This window comes from Meriones unguiculatus, chromosome 12, assembly GCF_030254825.1.
Source record: "Meriones unguiculatus strain TT.TT164.6M chromosome 12, Bangor_MerUng_6.1, whole genome shotgun sequence".
Taxonomy (NCBI): domain Eukaryota; kingdom Metazoa; phylum Chordata; class Mammalia; order Rodentia; family Muridae; genus Meriones; species Meriones unguiculatus.
In genome coordinates, this window is record NC_083360.1 from 62,788,955 (window position 1) to 62,810,258 (window position 21,304).

A 21,304-nucleotide genomic window follows, 5' to 3' on the forward strand; every position below is an offset into this window, starting at 1 on the left:
ACATGCATACTACACACAGTGGGGGAGCTGGGTAGCTCATTGACTAGATATCTTGGTTCAGCTCTTGTTTTAACCAAATAAATTCTAAATAAGTGTTGTTAAACAGTTTTGAGAGTGATAGCTTGACTGTGAATTAACCAAAAGAAGGCAGCTGTGTATCAAAAGAACTTACACGGTCAAAGCAGTCTGCCCAAGTAGGTACATAAACTAGGTAAGTGCTGCTAACGTTCTGCAGTCAGGAAGAGAAGGGAAGCCAAAACAAGGCAAGTGATAGTTCATAGGAGCTACTGTAGCCCCTGACAGGATCTTGGTGACAGCTAATGACACTACTTCCCTAGCAGGAAATCCAGGATTCAAATAGCAGCAAGAATAACTTACTAATAGAGTCTGGTAGAAAAAAATTTTTAATTAAAACAGGTTTACACATTGACACTTATGGCTTAACTAGAGTAATTTTTGTCCAAGTTAAAAATGTACTAAGGACAAAACAGAAGACTGGTATATAGGCAATATACAGCGTTCACTCAAAACAGGAGTTCAATTGTAAGAGCTCTCAAAAGCAAGAGTCCAATTATTGAAGCAATTAAAAAATTTTACATGAGTGAAAATAATTATCTAAAGTCAAGAACATATTTAATCACATCGTACACAAACTCTGGTATTAAGTCACTTTCCCATTATGTTTCAAAGCATAAGGCTGAACTTTTCTACCTAATGAAAACAACTAATCTGATCACTCAGAGTATCTTTGAAATCTCATGCCTTCATTTAATAGACATAGTCCACACTTTTGTGTGTGTGTGTGTGTGTGTGTGTGTGTGTGGACTAATCTAATTACTACCGTGGGGTAACTGATGTTTCTACCTTATTTTTGTAATCCTGTGATATGTACGATACAGAAACTAAACACAAATTCCATTCTAATATGGCCTTAGTTTTCAATTAGGTTAGTTTCCTTATTTATATTTACTAGTCATAGATTCCAATTTAAAAAATATGCACAGCTTAAGGAGTGTGATCTTAATGAGTGTAAGATTAAAAACAGCTAGTTTCAGGTTTTTGTGATTAGTAGCTGTAAAGAATTGTAGATGGACTTCCTATATATACCCAGTGTTCTCTTTAGTTCTGATGCCACTGAAATCCCAGTCCTAAAACTAAATTAGTTTCAAAAGTTAACAAATTTGTACCTTCTAGATCTGTTGTCATACAGACTACACATTATTACAAAGAGGCAAGCTGATGTAGCACAATGGACTGAGGTTAAAGTTAACTTCTGGAAAAAGGGTGCTTATAACATCCATTTTATCAGCCATAAAAATGCTCAACTTCTAAAAAACCCACAAACAGTGAAAAGACAGTCTGGTAAATCCAAGATTTGTAAAAACTATACACAAAACCCACAGTATTTGGGAAAAGAGGAAAAAAAAATCTATACAAATGTAACCGCGCTACAGTACCAATTACACATTAGCATACACACTAACCAAAAATACACTAGTCATGTCTATAAAGCAGGTTAACCTTTCTAAGTAGGTTTCCCTTACTCTTAAAGTGGATGGATGATGGAGCTATTAATACTGCACATGGAAAATTAGCAATATTTTTGACTTTTACACAAATATAAAGGGATTTTCTTCCCCCAAACTACTTAAACATCAAAACTTATGCTTATAAAACTTCAAAACTTTCAGCAGCCTAAGTATTTCAAATGAAGCCATTCACAACAGACTTCTCACGCACTCTTTACATCCCAAGTCTGCAACCTAGTTATCTACTGTAGACTCCTTCAGAGATAGTTCAGCCTCTCTCTCTTCTCCAGGTGGCCTAAAACAGAGAAAAGAAAGGTATTACAACTATGCTTGGTGGTTTTCTCTTGAGCAAGAAGGGTATTAAATCTGTGTCACATATCTATCTATCTATCTATGTGTGTGTGTGTGTGTGTGTGTGTATACGCAAAACACACAGCTGGGTGTGGTGGTACACACCTTTAATCCCAACACTTAGGCAGAGGCCAATAGATTGCTGTGAGTTCTAGGCCAGCATTATCTACAGAACACTTTAATCATGGTTATTATAAAGACACTGTAAATGTATATGCAGATCTGGTGAGATAACCCAAGTAAGCACCCAAGTCTGGCACAAACTTGAAGACGAATTTTATTCAATATAATCCACACAATTCAAGAAAATGAAAGTCATCATTAACTGTATCAATGAAGTTCAAAGAAAAATTGTTTTCTTTCATTTTCCTGAGTAAAATATAGGGCTGATTTAATTGTATGATCTGTAATCCCAAGCAGACTGTGGCTGGAGGACTGCTACAAGACCAACCTGGGCAAGAGAGGGAGACCTTTTCTCAATAAGCCTGTTTAGGGTGTGCTGGATGAGACAGGGTCTTCTCAATCTGTAGCCTTCTATCTTCAGTTGCTAGGGATTGAACTCAGAGCCTGAGCCAAGAAAATGACCACTAACAGCTGCAGTTCTTCATCCTGCCTTTTTGATTCACAGCTTGTTTTTAGAAAATTAGTAAAACTGATGTAGAAGCACGCACCTTCAATTCCAGCATCCTAGAGGCAGATATCTCTGTGGGTTCAAGGCTAGCCTAGTTCTAGGTTGCTACTTCTGTGACAGGGAGACCTCTAAAGGAGTGTGGAGGGAAAGAGGGTGAACTATCATTGGATGCAGAACTCAGTGATAAAGTGATTCCCTACTGTGGTTGAGTGTTAGCAAGAAATGCAGAACACTATGATATTCTCATATGCTAACATTGGGGCAGTTATTGTGCTAAAATTGTGAATAAGAGAAAAAAATATGTAAGCCAAGCACAACAGTACACCTCTGTGGTCCTGGTAATTGGGAAAGCAGAGACAGGATCTCCAGAGTTTAAAACTAGACCTAACAAGAAACTTTAAAATTTTCCTACAAGGTATGAGTGTTCTTCATTAATGTACATTACAGATAGTTGTGAGCAGCTTTATGGTTACTGGAAATCAAACCCAAGTCCTCTGAAGAGCAGCCAGTGCTTTTAACATCTGCGTCATCTCTCAAGACCGACTCTTTGATTTTAAACAAAGGGCCCACTGCAACATGGCCTTACTTTTTCTTACTGCTGGCCTCATGACTGTCTTTGCTTTCTTCGGTACTGTCACCATTATGTTGTGGATGATTGCTCTCTTGAGCATCAGATCCTCCATTTAGGGTCTTTGAACCTTTAGAATGGAAAAACTATTAGCACATACAAAATAATACACTAAATTATCTTTAAAGTTCAAGGTCAAAGCATGTCCTTCAGGTATCTCACACTTCAGCCTTCGGAAAAATTTTAAGATTAGGTTTAAATATCATTGCAAAAAAACAAAAAACGGAATATATAAAGATATACTCTTAACATGAACATTGAAAGTCTAGAGTAGCACAATAAGATACAAGGTTGTTTTTTGTTTGTAATTTTAATGGGCACAGGATGGAGGAAGATTGTAAGTGATAAAACTCTGTAGTGCACTAGCATGTAGTTTGGTTTCATTTGTTTTGGGAGAACCAAATTTTGTATTAATAGTATTTTACAGCATAAAGCGCTTAAAATCTCCAACTGACACCACTGGACCTTTTCCTGCCAAATTGTTGGCTCTCTAGAAAACATTCTGATAGTCAGCTTTTAAAAACTTTCTACTGGGGCTGGAGAGATGGCTCAAAGGTTAAGAGCACTCTCTGCTCTTCCAGAGGTCCTGAGTTCAGTTCCCAGCAACCACATGGTGGCTCACAACCCATCTATAATGAGATCTGGTGCCCTCTTCTAGTGTAGAGGCATACATGCAGGAAGAATACTATAAAAAATAAATAAATAAATAAATAAATCTTTTTAAAAAAAGGAAAAACCATTAAAAAATTTCTACTGATAACCAACAGTTATTTTGTTTTGTTTCGAGACAGGGTTTCTCTGAGTAACAGCCTTGGCTGTCATGAAACTATTTGTAGAGCAAATAGTTCTCTGGCCTCAAACTCAGAGATCCACCTGCCTCTGCCTCCGCTAAAGGCTGGGATTAAAGGTGTGTGCCACCATGACAGGCTCCAGTTGTTTTCTTACAGCATAATAGAATACAGACTTTTATGTGCCCGTAACCAATTAATGATTAAAAGTCTTATCATACTATTTAACATAGTGCATATCATGCTCAGGGTAACTAAGAAAAAATGCAAACACTGACAAAATGTCTGTTGGCTAGGATCAGAAAGAAACAAGCAGCATCTTTGGCTCCGCCTAGGATGCAGCATTTTTGGTCAGATGCTTGCTGTACACTTTATTTTCTAGCAAAAGCAAATGAGGAATGGGGAACGGGTTGGTTCTCTAGAAAACATTCTGAAAGCTTTTAAAACTATTCCCCCAAAATTGAACTATAATTAATTCTAAGTGTCCATCATAACATCGTTAACAAGTTGTGTAGAACGATTATGTTAATGCCACCCTTGTCATTAACATTTCAGCAGTTTCAAGGTCAATGAAATGCAGCATAGCCTCATTATACAAGTTCTTTCAGTATCGACATTTCTAACATATTAACAAAACCATTTACAATAGCAGTCCTGGCAAAGAGTTTAGAAGGGGTCAGGGGACAGCTTAAAGTTATTACCACATACCTGCTTGTTCCTTTTCTAACTTTTTATTTGGCCCTTTCTTCCCCTGATCTTTGGTTTTATTTGCTTCCTCATGCTGTCTTTGTTCAGCAAGAGATTTGTTCAGCACTTGGGTGATGACAGAATCTCCTTCACCAACCAAAAACATATTCTTAAACTTGTTATATAACATTGTAGACTTTTCCATGATAACTTGACTAACTTTGAACCGCCGAATCTAAGAAAACAATAGTCATAATTATTTTCCCTAATTGATTTACTTACACTTTAAAACTGAAGAACTGAGAAAAGATGTTAGACTTATAGGTCTTGAAACCACTTACTTTCTTCAGGGTTGTGATCATCTCTGTGTGTTTCTGAGCTTGTTGCATTGTTACCTGAAGTGAAGCAAGTTCATCCAGTGCCTCAATGCATCTGTTCACATCCTTCATGACAAAACAGCAATTTCATAACTGTTAATTACCAAAGCGTCTATATAAGTTACTTGTGAAGATTTTAAAAGCTCTTAAGGTGGTAACAAATTGCCAGGTATTGTTCCTTTTATCTTAAACTTATACACTTAAGTCTTATATGTGAGACAATATATAAACCTATTAAAGCAGTGCATTTTAAATGAGGTTAAACACTTACTAGATTATCAATTTTGAGTGAATTTTTAATTTCAGCATGTATCCTTTGAAGTCGAGAATCCATTGATGTTTCTATAAATTGAAATATGTGAAACATAGTAAATAGCTTTTCCCCACACCATATCTCTGTACAGTCTAAACACATAAAAGAAACGGTGGTTACAAAGTTTTTCTTTGTAATCTTTGAGAAACCCATATAGATGAATGGTGTAAGAAGTTACCTACTAATTTTAATATAAGGTTTGAAGAAACATGCAGCATAAAAGCACAAAATTACGACCACGCTGCATTTGTTCTGACTCGGATGATGAACTCCTACACATCAGCTCTTAAATTCCTAGTTTATCTACTATACCCACTTAACTGGAAAGTACTTATCAAAATTGAACCTACAGCTCTTAGCAGGGCTGCACAACATACACCAAATAAACATTAAAATATAAAGACATTAGCCTGTTCACTTAATTGCTTAAAATGCAATTTAATATAGAATAGAATCTACTAGACTTAAAAAGGTATGTTTGTAAGATATAAGAACATGAAATGGGATTCCAAAAATCATTTTTAAATTGTTAACTTTTTAAAATTTTTGTTTCTATTTACTGTTTTTTTTAGTCAGGGTCTCACTTTGTATCCCTGGTTGGCTTGGAACTTGTTCTCCTGGCTGTGCTTCCATAAATGGTAGTATTACAGGCATGTGCCATGCTAGCCAGCTTACATTAACTTTTTATGTGTAATTTTGTATGTCTTAGAAAATGAAATAACTGACCTCGCTTCTTCTCCACTTTCTTAACTTCTGGCTTCTTTCCTTCATCTTTATTCTGCCTATCAAATGTTAACACAAATATTTCAAAACACTGAAACTTTGTGAATCTGCCCATATTCCCCTATGTAAAGGTTTAAAATAATGTTCCTTAAAAATAATAAAAACAGGACACTGACTTGTTTCTAGAACTATGCAAATCTACAGCATTAAAATAATTAACATAAATACTGGCAAAACTCAAAACATGCTAAATTGTTCTTTCAGTGACATCACAGCATGACTTTGAAGCAGTCACAGTGAAGTGAATGCTAAAAATTATAAATCCAATTTCAGGATCACTAGACAGACAATCCACAATGGGTAGAGAACATCTATAAATGCTTACAGAATTTCATATCAACTTCTTTTCCTGCAATTATTTTTTAAAGCATATTAAATTAGACCAGATAAGTTGTTCCCCACATCTCCGAAGGAAAAGCGATTCAATATTTATCTTCAAAAGTAAACAGACTTGCTTTAAACTGATACTGTGCATTTTTTAAGATGGAGAGGAGGCCATTGTTAGCAAGCAATATGTACCATTTCATAAATTTAAAAAATACCATTTTACTAAGATTAACAAAAATAACCTTTTGAATTACAAATTAGTACCTTGGCTTGGCATTCAGGCCCTATTATGAACCAATTAAAATAGACAAGAACAAAAAATACCTAAAAATCAGTTTTTTTTAAAAAAAAAACTTTATTTTAAAATTTTGGTTACAATTTCATTTTTTTACTTAACAAGTCTACTGTTTAATCTCTCAGGATTAAAAAGGAAAAAAAAAAGCAAGACTCTAAAGAATTTAACAACAAAAGAATGTCAAGGGAAGGGCACACCTGCCCCATTTTTCAAGAACGTAATAGCTATTCCAGTTTAACACCTAGCTTCAAAACAAAAGGAGTTTCATATTTTCTAAATGAAATGTACAACCACCATCTAAGTTTGTTATAACGTTCAAACACAAAGCTTCATTTTAAGCTTGGTTTAAAAAAAACAAAAAACAAAAAACAGGAATGATGGCCAACCTTAATATGTAGTGTGTACCTTACAGGATATTTTGTTAACAATCATAACACACAGTTAATAATGCCATTAATAGTGAAGTCCTCAATTTAGAATCTGGAACATTTCTTCCATCAAGGGGGGGAGGGAAAAATTCAGTCCAATGAGTTTGTCTCAAGATCTTCATCGCTTGTATGCTCCACTTGTATTCTCTTTTCAGTTACTGGATTAATGCTTTGAGCCCAAAATGAGATATATTTTTTATTACTGTAGATTACATGTTGTTTGGCTGGGAATACAATACAATAAACTTTATTTTGCATAATGCATTTCATACAAGTTGCATCTGAAATGCTTTACAGAGCAAAACTGTCCAAGTACAAAGTTTTGTAATAACAGGAGAAGGAAAGAAAACACAAATATTAGAATTTGAGAAAGTTACATTGGAGGACATTCAAAAGAAACTGAAACACAAAAAGATATCTTGAGGTTCTGAAGAAGGATTGGGCTAGATTTACTGAGCAACGACTACTTTATGCCTTAATTCAGGGAGCACAAAGTTAAAAGAAACAACAGTCACAGTATTTAGTGGAAAGAAAGGACAGGAATAGTAGCATTTACAGATGTGGTCATAGTCTGGTACTTTAATCACTTTTAAACTCCCTGAAGTAGCTAAACTGCTCTGTATCCTCCAAATAGCTACAAAGCAGAGACAATTTATCTATAAAGCTGTTTCGCTTGCAGAGAAGTTCATAAGAACATGAGTAACTATGTTTTTATAGTTAATTGCCACTGTATAAGAAGCCTACAATGTTTTCAAAGTCATCTCCTCACTACTAATAAAAAGTCCACAAAATTTACTAAGAGTATGACACTTTATAAACTAGGGAAACTGACAGGGAAATGTGTAATCAAGACATGAAGTCAAATTACTGCAATGGCTATTCCTTGCCCTGATAAAAAATAATTGTATACACTAAAGGAGGAAGAAAGTCCTCTTGCTAAGTGTATATTGTTTCCAAGTGTCAAATTGTAATTCAAACTTGATTCATATTGTACTTATCTAATGCAAGCCCTGTCAGCCTTTGGGTTTACTTTTATTGGCTTTCAGGTTTCCAGCTGTGCTTCTGTTATTTTCACTGTTTTCTATACAGGCCTGCTGGTGGTGTAACAAATATGAATATTTACTATATTCTTTCTCCATCAATATATTTTCATAATTCTTTGTTTAACAGGTTATAGAGATAATAGAAGATGAGTACTCTGTAAAGCACTAGCAAAACCTAACTACACTTTCACTTTAATTACAAAACAATGAACAGGAGAACTGCCTCAGTGAATTTCATCCTCTGAGAAAAAAAACACATATGGAAGATTTTTCTAATATGAGAGGTTACTTCAAAGGCTTCATGAAGTGTGGATAATGAGTCTACTTAAAAACTTTCATACTACTCTTAAAAAAAAAAAAACTATGCTAGGATTTAGAACTAAAAAGAATACTTACTGCTCGGTCTCCATTTGCTCCTCTTGCTTGCGTTTTCGATCTGCAGCTTCTTTCTCATGTTGGCCTTTGAGCATGTTCCTCCTGTGAGCAGTCTGGAAGTTTCTTCCACCCTTTCTCTTCTGATTGAGAATTAGGATGGATTTAGTTAACTTTCGTGACTATAACTACAATCATGGTAGGAAAACAAGTGTGAGCTTAGCCAACAGCACAGCTCGGCTCTTATGTGGATGGGCTTCCACTATAATCCTCTACAACTGACTCTATGACTAAAATAGAGTATTCCATGCCATTTGTCTCCACATAGTTTTAACTTGAGCACTAAGAAGCACACAGCTTCATAGTCTCAGCACTTGGGAGGTAGAGGAAAGAAGATCCCTTTGAGTTCAAGGTCAGCCTGGGCTACAAAGCAAGTTACACACAGTCAAGGTTGAATAGTTGGACCCTGTAAGCCACTCCCCCAAAAAAACCCCTGGTTTCTAAAAATATAGTGAGACAAATCAGAAACAAAAGCCCACATACAGATCTCAATGCTATCAAACAAAATTTGTATTTTTCACAAAAAGATACAGCTGAAGATTTAATGGCATCAAAATAAAATGACACTTCACTAACAGAATTACAATAGGAAAAGACTAAAATTCCATGTATAAATCTACCTCGAGTGTCTTTCCTGAGCACAGACATCAAGATTATCTAAAACCTCTGTTTACACAGCTGGGTTAGTGGAAATACATCTAATTTCTAGAAATTAACTGTAAGAGGACAAGATAAATTTGGGATATTAAAGTTTCTAATAAGCCTATTATACTATTTATTTATACTATTTTTATACTAACTATTGGAATTTCATTAGGAAGGACAAAGAAACCCATGTAAACTTCAACAAATATTAAATGCTTACCATTACTTAAGAACTACCTAAACCGATCTAAGAATGAACTTACAATGTATTTGGGGAAATAGCTTAGAAGATTAAATGCCATGAGCATGACTGCACATATCAGTAACACCTGTGCTTGGGGTGGCAGGGATGGGGAACAGAAACACAGGTCAGCTTAAAAAGCTTGACTAGCAGGGCTGGAGAGATGGCTCAGCAGTTAAGAGCACTGTCTGTTTTTCAAGAGGTCCTGAGTTTAATTCCCAGTAACCACATGGTGGCTCACAACCATCTACAATGAGATCTAGTGCCCTCTTCTGGTATGCTGTGAAAACAGAGCATTCACATACATAAAAATAAATGTTTAAAAAAAAATTAGAGCACTTGTTGCTCTTATAGAGGACACAAGCTCAACTCCCAACACCCACATCTCCAGTTCCAAGGGAGCTACCTAAACACAGACATGCAGGCAAAGCACTCATATACAAAAAATAAATTTAAAAAAAAATTAGCATGAGGAGGGAGGGACTGTTCAGCAGTTAAATTTCCTTATATGCAAGTAAGACGACAAAAGCCTATATCCCAAAAATCTATAAAATTCCAGATACTTACAGTGGCCCTCTTTTAATTACAGCCATGGTAGACAGAGACAAGTGATTCTCAGATCAGACTGACTACCAATATTAGCCACATGAAGAGCTCTGGGCTTGCTTTAGAGATGCTTCTTTAAGTCAAGAGCAATTAAGAAAGATTACCCACATCAACCTTAGGCCTCCATACATGTGCACGCGAACACCACACACAAAAACAAATAGGGAAAAAAAGGGAGAGCAAAAAAGGTCACTAATGTCACCAGTGGGCTGACATACAAATACAGAAATATACCATATACGCCAATGGGGAAAAAATTGTGAATGTAAAATAAAATTTTTTTTTTTTTACCTTGTCACCTTCCTGATCATCATCTTCTTCTGAATCAGAGGTTGATGTAACCCCTGGTTTAGCTAAATTTTTCCGTTTGGATTCAACTTCTTTCTTCCCCTCTTTCTTATCTGGTTCTTTTCTTGGCTTATCCTCTTCCTTCTGGCCTTCTTCCTCCTTTTTAAGCTGCTTTTTAGGTTGCTTTTCCTCTGGCCCCTTCTTTTTACTTTTGTCTTCATCAATAACCCTATGATAGAGTGCAAGAGGAAAATGAACTTTTATGTCCTTGCTTACACTTGTTCCTTCCTGAAAGGTTTGTATTTATTCATGTGTATGTGTGCAGAGACAAGCTGCTACATGTGGGTACTGGGAACCAAACTCAGGTCCACTGTAGAGCAGTAAGCACTCTCCAATGCTAAGCCCTCTCTTCAGCCTTCATTTACACCCCACTCCTTACCAAGCAAGTACTTCGGGGGGAGAAGGGGAAATCATGGCAAGTTTTAATGTAAACAAAAAAAAGACAGTTTGCCATCCTATCATATAATGGAATTCTAGAGCAAATATTACAATATCAAAAATTATAGTGGCCACCAGGTCAATAAAAATTTGTTTTTCAAGTTGCTTTTAATGGGATTCATTTGTTTAAAAAATTATTCTTGTGTATGTGTATAATTTTTCAATTTAGGGAACACAGAAGTGTTGTCTAGCTGCTAACGACTGAACCTAAAGTGTTTCTTAATCCTTTTTAACATATGTTCCAATATTGAGGCATGACCCAGCCCCCCACGTAACATAATTATACATGTTTAGAGAAATATTTGTCTTACAATTAGCCGGTCATTTGTAGGAACTGAAAAGAACGTAATGGTAAATATAAGACCAGTTACTTTTATTAAGCAAATAGTCATACAAACCATGAAAGTTCCACAGACTTCTTATGAAATAGTGACTATAAAACAAACCAAGTAAAATTTATGTATATGTATTGTATTGTATTACAACACGAATGCCTTAGTCTATTTAACACAAGCATATTGACTATTAGTATTTCTATGTTTTTTGTTTCTAAAGAGACAGTTTTACTATGTTACCCATATGGGCTCCAAATGCCAAAGGGTCACATAAACACACACCCCAGAAAAACCTGTTACAAGTGTGTCTCCTTCACTGCTAGCTTAGAAATAAAGCTCTTTAAAAGTTCCACTTTGGTGAAAAAGCACCAACTTTGAAGTAGTGGTCCAATAATTAGTAATCATTCAAAGAAATCAGTTCAGGTGTGGAAAAATGGCTCACTGGTGAAGGGTGCTTGTTGCTCTTTCAGAAAACCAGAGTTTGCTTCCCAAGGTCAGTCTCAGGCTCACCACCATGAGCTTCAGCAGATCTGACACCAAGAGAACTTGTGTACATTTAATGTGTACAAACCACACACAATTCTATTATTATTTAATCAGTAAATCCATTCTTGAGTCTTTCCTTGAAAACATAATCATCACAACAAATGTCTCTCCTTTCCCGAATTAAATCCCTTCTCATGTTTCTCCAAAAACAAAATTTCTCAGTGGGAAAAGATGACTAGAAAAAAAAAAAGCCACTATATACTTATCATTCTAAAATACTAAAATTAATTTTATACTATGTTAAAGAACCTATTATACAGAACAGTAGGACTGTGGATACAACTTCAGATTTAATCTATCCAGAAATTTTGTCAGCAATCTACATTGGCCAATTTCCAAAGTTTATGTTATCATGCACCAAAAAAAAGAAAAAGAGAAAAAGCTTCATAAAATAACCACTTTTCAGTCCCAAGAAATCTTTCTCTTTAACATAAACTTTTCTATCATCTCCTTCAGAATTTTGAGAAATACAATAGTGATAGAAACAAATACAAAACAAAACCAAAAAACCCTGTTAATATACAAAGGTTTCAATAAATAATTTTATATTCAAAATAAACTCACATGTCACTTTCTGAAGGACAGGGCTGTTTTACCACTTTAGGTCTGCCTCTTGGTTTTGGAATCTTGACTTCAGTAGCTAATTTTCACATAGGAAAAAAAAATAAAGTTTCCCTCATAAATGCAATGCTTATGTAGAATACAAACATTACATAATACATAGAAGTATTATTTAAGGACTCATAACAATTATGTGCACATCCTAAAAACTAGTGACCCCAGGAATCAAGAAAGTGAAAGTTTAGTGATTATCAGTAAATCTGTTTGTCCTTATCTATCACAGTATATTATGTATCATTTACATACATCTTTGGAATTTCGTATCAGAGTCTGCAAAGATCCATATCATCACCAGTTTGATCCATTATAATTCTACAAAATATGTAAATAGATTTTAATTTCTCTTTCCCAATTTGATATTTCCCTTAACACTTTTTAGTAAGGATCTTATAATGATGTAGGAAAAGAGAAAATGCTCTCTTCTGGTTGATTTTCAGTGTTCTACTCTGTATTAGGAAGAACAACTGAAGATTATTTCTGGGGCTAAAGAGATGGCTCAGTAGTTAAGAGCACTGTCTGCTTTTCCAAATGACCCAGGTTCAACTCCCAACACCCACATGGCAGTGCCCAACTGTCTGTAACTCCAGTTCAAGGTGGTCTGACACCCTCAAACCAACGCACATAAAATAAAATTAAATAAATTATTAAAAAAAGATTATTTCTAAATTGTCAAATCAATACTAAACAAATACCCTATCAGAATGCAGTAATTTTAAAGTGGGGGGAGGGAGCCCACTCACTATTCATGGTAGTTTTAAGCTCACCAGGTTCATTTGCCAATTATTTGGGGAGATTTTAATTTGATGACTAAAGAAGCCAAGTCATAATTATTTCAAACTTAATAGTTGTCACAAGCAGAAATCATTCCTCCTTGACATTTGTCTTAAAGATATGTGGCACATACTGTGGTAATCCTCTAAGATTTCAATAGTTTGTGTAAGTACAAAATGACACACAAAGAAACTACCTAATGATTAATTTCTCAGTCCTCATCTATATCCACATTTACAATGATACATAACTGTCTTTAATCAATTGCTGTTCATAGTCCTTCAGAACACCTGGGCCAGCAATGTTTTAATGGATTGGAATAGTAATCACAGGTCAAACAAGTACTTCAGTATTAATGACCCTACCTGCAGGTCGTCCTCTCTTAGGACTCGCTTTCAAGTTAGAAGCTGTTGCTGCACTCACCATTCCCACCTCTTCTGTTTCTCCTTGTTTTTCAGCCTAAGTCACAAAAATTTGATTATTATTTAGCAATATTGTGCTAATCTACAGTAACATAATTAAGCATGATTTCTATGATTCTGATTACTCGTGAACAACCAATTTATTATGAGTATTATGTTTTTTTCAATCATTTTAAAACTTTCCCAACCTAAAACAATCATTTGCAATAAGGCTAACATTTTTGATACAATGAGAACCAAAGTATGATGTAATTTATACTGTAACAACTCACATTGCTATTTGATTAACTTTACTAATAGACATGCTTTATCTTTCAACTAAGACTGACATCTGATGCTCTCATTACTTTTATTTTCTTTTAGAAAGCTTTCCAAATTACAAAGGTAAAGTGGGCCTAAATGAGAATCAGCTCTTACTGAGTTAAAAGCATTTTAGGAAAATAATAAGGATATGAACCACAAATTAGTTAGGATATGAAACCATGAGGAAATACGGGTGATAATAGCTATATTCACAAAGGAAGAAACAAAACTGAAGAGAAAGTCTTAATGAACCATGTAGGACATTAAGGAGCCACTTGAACCTCAGTATTAATGCACTAACCAGAGTAAGAACAAGAATGTATGCAAAAACATGCAGAACGGAATTCAATTAATAAGACATTTTTCAATATATTTACAGCATTGGCTTCCGTTTACTTTTACTTGAGGGGACGAACAGAGAAGTACTGCATCTATGTAGACAGCCCAAACTAGCTTTAAACTATCTTCCTGCCTCAGTGATTCCTGCCAACTACTACTGTGAGTATAGGCCTTTGCCAGCAGGCCCAGCTCCATCTACCTTCAATCAATGATGCCCAGCGTAATAAGGATATCCATCTCTAAGACTTCATGCATAATGCATATGTCAAATCTGCACCTGCAACCCCATGTTAAAGAGCCAGATATCTGTATGTCCATAAATCTCCACAGGTGCTAAAGGTTAAGCTCCTCCTGCTGATGACCTAAGAGGTTAAAGGTTCTTTCAAGTTAGGTTTAAACAGACTGGCTCTTGAAGGCAAAAAGTACTTATTTACTTACCCTTCCTGCATTTGGAAATAAGTTGAAAGCAATTACAGGTACAATGGATCATTTGAGAAGATACCAACAGTAACACATTCATCAATAATTAATGCAGTGAAAAAGATCAATTGTAATGCTAAGCAAAGATTGGCCCTACCATGGTTATATGGCTACAACTGATTAGTCAGAATCATGCAAGTAAAAACCATTACTCATGAAAATATTTTATCCAAAGAAAGGACTAATTCAGTTATTTGAAATGCATCATGAACACCTTTAATGTTCACATTCTAACTAAATTAATTGTTAAAATATATTTTACTCATCTGACTGAAACCTCTAGATTCTTTCTCATTATTAACCTGCTTTTCAACTGTCTCCTTTTTCTTAAAGCCATTCCACAGGCATCACAGAACCACTATTCATATCCCTTTTCGAGCCCACTACACAACCTTGCCTTGCTGTAGCTGTTTCATCCGAACAAAGACGATTAAGCTGATGATGATCACTAAGAAGCAGGGTGGGATAGAGGTACAAACATGAAATCATCTTCTGTATTTGAAGCTGGAAATCTCAAATCTATTGTTAATCCTTTGACCTTCTATTGCAAGCCCTGAATAGCTAACATAAACTTTTATCTATTTATCAACTGAACGAAAGTCTGAATGGCAGAGAAGGGGAAAAAATTCCCTTGATTTTCAAGTCCCTTCTTGAGTCACCACAGTGAACACATTTCTTCTTCCTTCTTAAATCAATCCCTTCAAAGTTGGCCTTTTTCTCTTATACATTTTGCTTACATAAAATTAACTAACAATTTTATTTAGTTTTGCAAAGAAGAAATAGTAAGATTTTTTGTTTTTATCTCACATTAAATGTTCCCTTTGTGTATACAAGTACCCAAGGCAATGATGCATTCCCCCATTCTTGAGATTTCAAAAATATACTGGCAACTACCATTAAACATTTATTCTCTAATCTACTTCATCTCATTTCTTTCCCTAGCACTTACCTAAATGAAACTAAAATCTCCTGAATCAAACATCTTACTGGAGTCTTTGTACTGTGACAATTCAAGTCCCTTGTTCAAATTTTCTTCTTTCTTAGCTAGATGACTCCTGGCTTCTCTTCACGGCTCTTCTAGTCACCATTCCACAGAAGCACCTTCCCTCATCTCTACTGTATCCCATCTCAATTCTGGTTCCTGCATTTAACCCAGTAAAACATGTTCTCTTGATCTCCTAACATCTCACCTTTTTATCAATGGTTGTCTCTTTTCCCTCTTCTGTACCATAATCATATTCACTGCTATTCCCAGGAATACTTTAACTTTTTCTTCTGAGCCCAAACCAACAAGCTCAGTGTCTATAGCTATTATAATATAGTCACTCATGGAAACACCTTGCAGTCTTCCTATATTTTCTTCCATTTTAAGCATCTTTTTCAATCAGTGATCAATTCTTAGAGTGTTCCAAATTCCATCTCACACTAACAAAAATAAATTAACTTGATTTAATAACTAGGTCAGAGAGAAGTGTGAACAAATCTTAAACTCACATTAATTATCAGCCTACAAATACCTACCCTATACTGTCACTGCCACACTCATTTCACACAACACTGAATCAGTCCAGTGGACAACAGTCCTGTGCTAACACTGAGTAATTTACTGTAAATTTCACATGTATGAAATCATCAACAGTTTGATTTTACAGAGAAAATGAGGCAGAAGACTGAAAGGAGTAAAAAACGGTTGACTTCATTTCCTCTCAACTTAACCTAAGGGTGCCATAACTTTATCCAGAAGACAAAGTTTCACTAACTTACAAATAAGGTTTCCTTATCTATTCTTTCTCAATTTAAGTAAAATTTCTTTTTAAAGTCCTACAGTGCACTTAAAAAAATTACCTTTCTCTTTCTTCCTCGCCTGGCAGCTTTTGGAGTGGTAATATCAACTGCTTTAGTCACATCCTAAAACATAAAATATAAGCAGACAAGAGAAAAGCAAGAAAAACATATGAAATTGGATTTATTATATAAGAGAGAAAGAACTTTTCGTGGTCGGTGATGGTGCACGCCTTTAATTCCAGTACTCAGGTGGCCTGGTCTACAAAGCGAGTCCAGAAACAGCCAAGATTACACAGAAAAACCCTGTCACAAAAACAAAAACAAAACAAAACAAAAAAAAAATAAAAAATAAAAAAGAAATTTCCCTTAAAAGTCATAAAATACGCTTCACTGAAAAGTGCTGGGAGAAGTGACAGTAACAACTAGTATCCTCAAAACAAAAACCACGGTATGCCTGCTGTTTTCAGGTTTGCGTAAGAATTGCCTCCATGGGCTCACATGTGGGAACGCTGGTCATAAAGGAGTGGTACTACTTGAAAATGACTAGAAATTGTGGCTTTGCTGGAGAAGGTATAAGCTTGTTAGAGGAAGTGTGTCACTGAGAGTGGGCTTTGGGATTTCAAAAGCCCAAGCCAGGTCCAGTGTCTGTCCCTGCTGTCTACAGGTCTGGACGCAGAACTCTCAGCTACTTCTCCAACACTCTCCCCACGATGATAATGGACTAAACCTTTGGAACTGCACACAATTCCCAATTAAATGCTTTTATAAATTAAGAGTTGTAGCTCGGCACGGTGGTGCATGCCTTTAATCCCAGCACCTGGGAGACAGAGATAGGCAGATCTCTCAGGTCAAAGCCAGCCTGTTCTACAGAGTTAAGTCCCAGGACAGCCAGGGTTGGCTTGGCTATGGTGTCTCTTCACAGCAACAGAACAGAGATCAAGCCAACCTACACTGTACAACCTACAATGGCGGAGTATCGCTCCTACTCAAATAATGACACAGGCAGAAATAAACCTAGGTTTAAAATTTTTTAGTCTAATTCCTTTTAAGCACTCCAGCAAAACACAAAATTTTTGAGTATAAACACTAACTTATCTTATAGTTACTTGTTTTGCATATAAAACAATTTCAAATAAAAACATCCACCCAAGGGCTAGAGAGAAAGCTCAGCAGTTAAGAGCAATTACTGGTCTTGCAGAGAATCCATGTTTGGTTCCCAGTACCCAAATGGTGGCTCATAACTATTTTAACTCCAGTTCCAGGTGTTCTATCCAGTACCCTCACTATAGGCAGTAGAAATGCGTACAGTATATAAGCATACATATAGGAAATTGAAACTTTTAAAATCTATTCATCTTAAACATGCATAAACTACTTTATAAAACCCTACTTAATATTTGAGGAAGCTAACATTTTCATTCACTTTTCAAATATTTTGAAGATTACCTCCTACTTTAACAGTTAATTCACTTTCTAATTTCTTTCTTGCAATAACTGTAAAATCCACAGGCAGTACTAAAAGCCAGGCCTATTGCTCCCTTGCAGTATGCTCAATAAAGTATTATCCACAGATAGTATTTCTTCTTAGACCAGAAAGGATATAAAACATACTTCATTGCTGGCTTTTTCTTCATGATCAGTATCTTCCTTAGAAACACTGGTTTCTTTTTCTTCAACTTCAACATCAGATGATGCATTTGACTGTTTAGTTGATGTCTATAAAGAATAAGTTATTAATTTTTAGAATATGGTTTATCCAACTCGAAATTTTTCTACTCATAAAAAAATAAACTTACATACATAGTTATCGGAATACTCCAATTTCTGTTGCAAAAACATTTAATACATAGAATATTTGAGTTTTTTTTAAAGATTATTATTTCCAGAGTACCCTGCCTGCATATGTACTTGCACACCAGAAGAGGTTACCAGATATTATTATAGATGGCTGTGAGCCACTATGTGGTTGCTGAGAATTGAACTCAGGACCTTTGGAAGGACAAGCAGTGCTCTTAACCTCTTAGTCATCTATATCTCCAGCCTACATTTAAAGTGTTAAAGCATAGAGTAGTGCTACTATAATCCCAGCATTTTAGGTAAGAGGATGGCTACAAGTCTGAGGCAACCCTAAGCTGAAGAACTAGGTATAAGCCAAGCTGGGGTATGTAGTAACATCTTACCTTAAAGAATTTTAAAACTGTAAACTAAACTAGTCAGTTTTAGCAAGACACAATGGCACTCAGGGGTGAGGTAGGTGAATTCTGAGTGAGGCCAGCCTGAGCTTTGTATGAACAAAAGAAATTGGGGTTTGGGGAGGGGTCACAACCTTAAATACAACCAAAGGCTGAACATACCTAATCAAAAATTCCAACTTTATCAGCATTTCTTTTATAGAGGAGCAAAATAATGTAAAAATCTCCTTAAAATTACTCATGACAGTACAAAAAGTTTTAAGTCTCAATGGCTAGATGTATTTTGAATTAATTTGAATAAGTCAATCACTGTTTTGTTCAATCCTTGTGGGCCTGGTAATCAAATCATTCATCAAATCAGCAAGTTGATCACACTATGGGTGCAGCTGTGACAGTTAAAAGTACAAAAGCAACTACAGTAAACTATGGTAAGCACCACCACACACACTAATTAAATGGGAAGGAACTTAAGACCATCTAAGGGTTACTTGGTATACCAAAGAAAGACTTCAAAAGTGTACTGAACAAATTACAATTGTCTAAACATTCGTCAAAGATGAGAAAGAATACAGTAAAAGTGAAAAAAACATTGCAATTGTTTTTATTTGTTTGCTTTTTGGTTATTTTCTTTTCACTACCACCATCTGACTCTCACCGCAGACAGGATTACTCTGGGTAGCCTTGGCTATCCTGGAACTCACTTTGTAGACCAATCTGGCCTCAAATTCAGAGATCCATGGGCCTCTGCCTCCCAAGTGCTGGGATTACAGACGTGCACCACTGTGCCGGGTTAGAAAAACATGTATTGGGACCACAAGATGGGAAAAGCACTTGCTGAGCACAGCTAACAACCAGCAAAAAAAGTGGATAGAGAACCAACTCCAAAAAGTTGTACTCTGATCACTACACATGCACATGTCATGCACACACCCATATAAACATAAAATAAAACAAACACTGTCAGTAGCAGGACAGAACAAAAATGAAGGAAAACAATTTCTGTTGCACAAGAAAAATGGAACAAGCCGGCATTGTAGCACGTGCCTTTAATCCCATCATTTAGCTTTAGGATGCTGGGATTAAAGGCTACCCTAGTCTAAAGAGGGAAATAGCCAGGGCTATACAGAGAAACCCTGCTAAGAAAATTAAAAGCTCTGGGCAAGAAATTGCTTAGAATTAATAGGTGAAGTTCCTATTGGGGTTATTAGTACTTCTGTTATATATTTAATTCATGAGGTCCCATCATTTAGCTTTAGGATGCTGGGATTAAAGGCTACCCTAGTCTAAAGAGGGAAATAGCCAGGGCTATACAGAGAAACCCTGCCAAGAAAATTAAAAGCTCTGGGCAAGAAATTGCTTAGAATTAATAGGTGAAGTTCCTATTGGGGTTATTAGTACTTCTGTTATATATTTAATTCATGAGGTCCATTCTAATAACATTCAATATCTGTAAAAAAATCAAACAAAAAAACCAAAGGGTATATGCTTTAAGGTTAGAAAACCATTAGGCCACTGAGATGGCTCAGCAGATAAACATGTGTGATGTTCAATGACGACAGCCTGCAGGTCTGCCAAACCTAATTTACGACGCAAAAACCATGTAAAGATTAGTGGAGAACTAACTTCACAAAGATATACTTGACCTCCACACAGAACACTGGCATATGTCCCCACCCATATCAAACATATCATAATAAATCAGTAAAATCTTAGAGCCCTGAATCTAACAAGACAGTAGTTATGGCTTTAAATTCGGTAATTCTTTAGGTAAACTTTACTCTCAATCAAGAAGAGCTACGCAACCAAATTTAAGATCTCTTTAACCATTCAATTAATAACAAAATTTAGATACAAAATGTCAAGGCTCAACCTAAAAAGAACACAACAACCAGAAATTCCTAAGGCTTCTCAATTAGCTATGCATTTTCCAATGACAATATCTATTTTCTAACAATAAATAATAAATTTCATAAAGGAACTCACCTGTTGACTTGAAAATTTCACTTTCGGATTATTGTCTATCTCCCACAAGCCTTCATTAAAACCTTTTCGTTTATTTGGTTTGCCATACTTTTCCTTATTTTCTGAGTAAGGAAATATGTCCTTTGGTCCTAAAAAAGCACTATAACACAAAGGAAAGATGTAAGTACAAATCAACCTTAATTAAATACATTATTCGGCTACTAGATGACACTATTCAATAAACACTTTAGACAACCTAATTTTTTTGTGTGTTTTTTGTTTTATTTTCAGGACAGGATCTCTTTGGGTAACCTGGCTGTCCCTGGAACTCACTGTGCAGGCCAGGCTGTCCACAAATTCAGAGATCTACCTGCCTCTACCTGCTAAGTGCTAGGGTTAAACTTGTGGTCCAACACACCTAGTTCATACAAACTACAAAATAACTTTAAATCCTAATGATCTCATTAGTGAGAATAATTTCATCGGGTAGAGAAGACTCTGATAAAAGTGCTTTTTTTTGTTTGCTTTCAAGGCAAGGTTTCTCTATGTAGCCCTGGCTGTCCTAGAACTTGTTGTGTAGACCAGGCTGGCCTAAAACTCAGAGATCACCTGCCTTTGCCTCTAGAGTACACTAATTAAAGGTGTGTAACACCACTGC

The 21,304-nt window shown here is 35.6% G+C and overlaps 1 protein-coding gene across 4 annotated transcripts in view; it reads right to left on the minus strand.

Moving 5' to 3' along the window:
- Window positions 1-386: 386 nt before the first annotated feature.
- Psip1 (PC4 and SRSF1 interacting protein 1) overlaps window positions 387-21,304 on the minus strand; it is a 33,835-nt gene continuing 12,917 nt past the window's right edge. The window contains exons 4-16 of one of the 4 annotated variants that reach the window (XM_021650387.2): window positions 20,668-20,806; window positions 18,104-18,208; window positions 16,553-16,615; window positions 13,529-13,622; window positions 12,336-12,411; window positions 10,396-10,621; window positions 8,577-8,695; window positions 6,031-6,086; window positions 5,263-5,333; window positions 4,956-5,057; window positions 4,636-4,849; window positions 3,098-3,209; window positions 387-1,824 (exon numbers count right to left, since the gene is read on the minus strand). In XM_021650387.2, the coding sequence (XP_021506062.1) occupies window positions 1,764-1,824; window positions 3,098-3,209; window positions 4,636-4,849; window positions 4,956-5,057; window positions 5,263-5,333; window positions 6,031-6,086; window positions 8,577-8,695; window positions 10,396-10,621; window positions 12,336-12,411; window positions 13,529-13,622; window positions 16,553-16,615; window positions 18,104-18,208; window positions 20,668-20,806 (1,438 nt within the window). In that variant the 3' untranslated portion in view covers window positions 387-1,763. The other 3 variants (XM_060365793.1, XM_021650388.2, XM_021650390.2) reach the window with 3 other exon arrangements.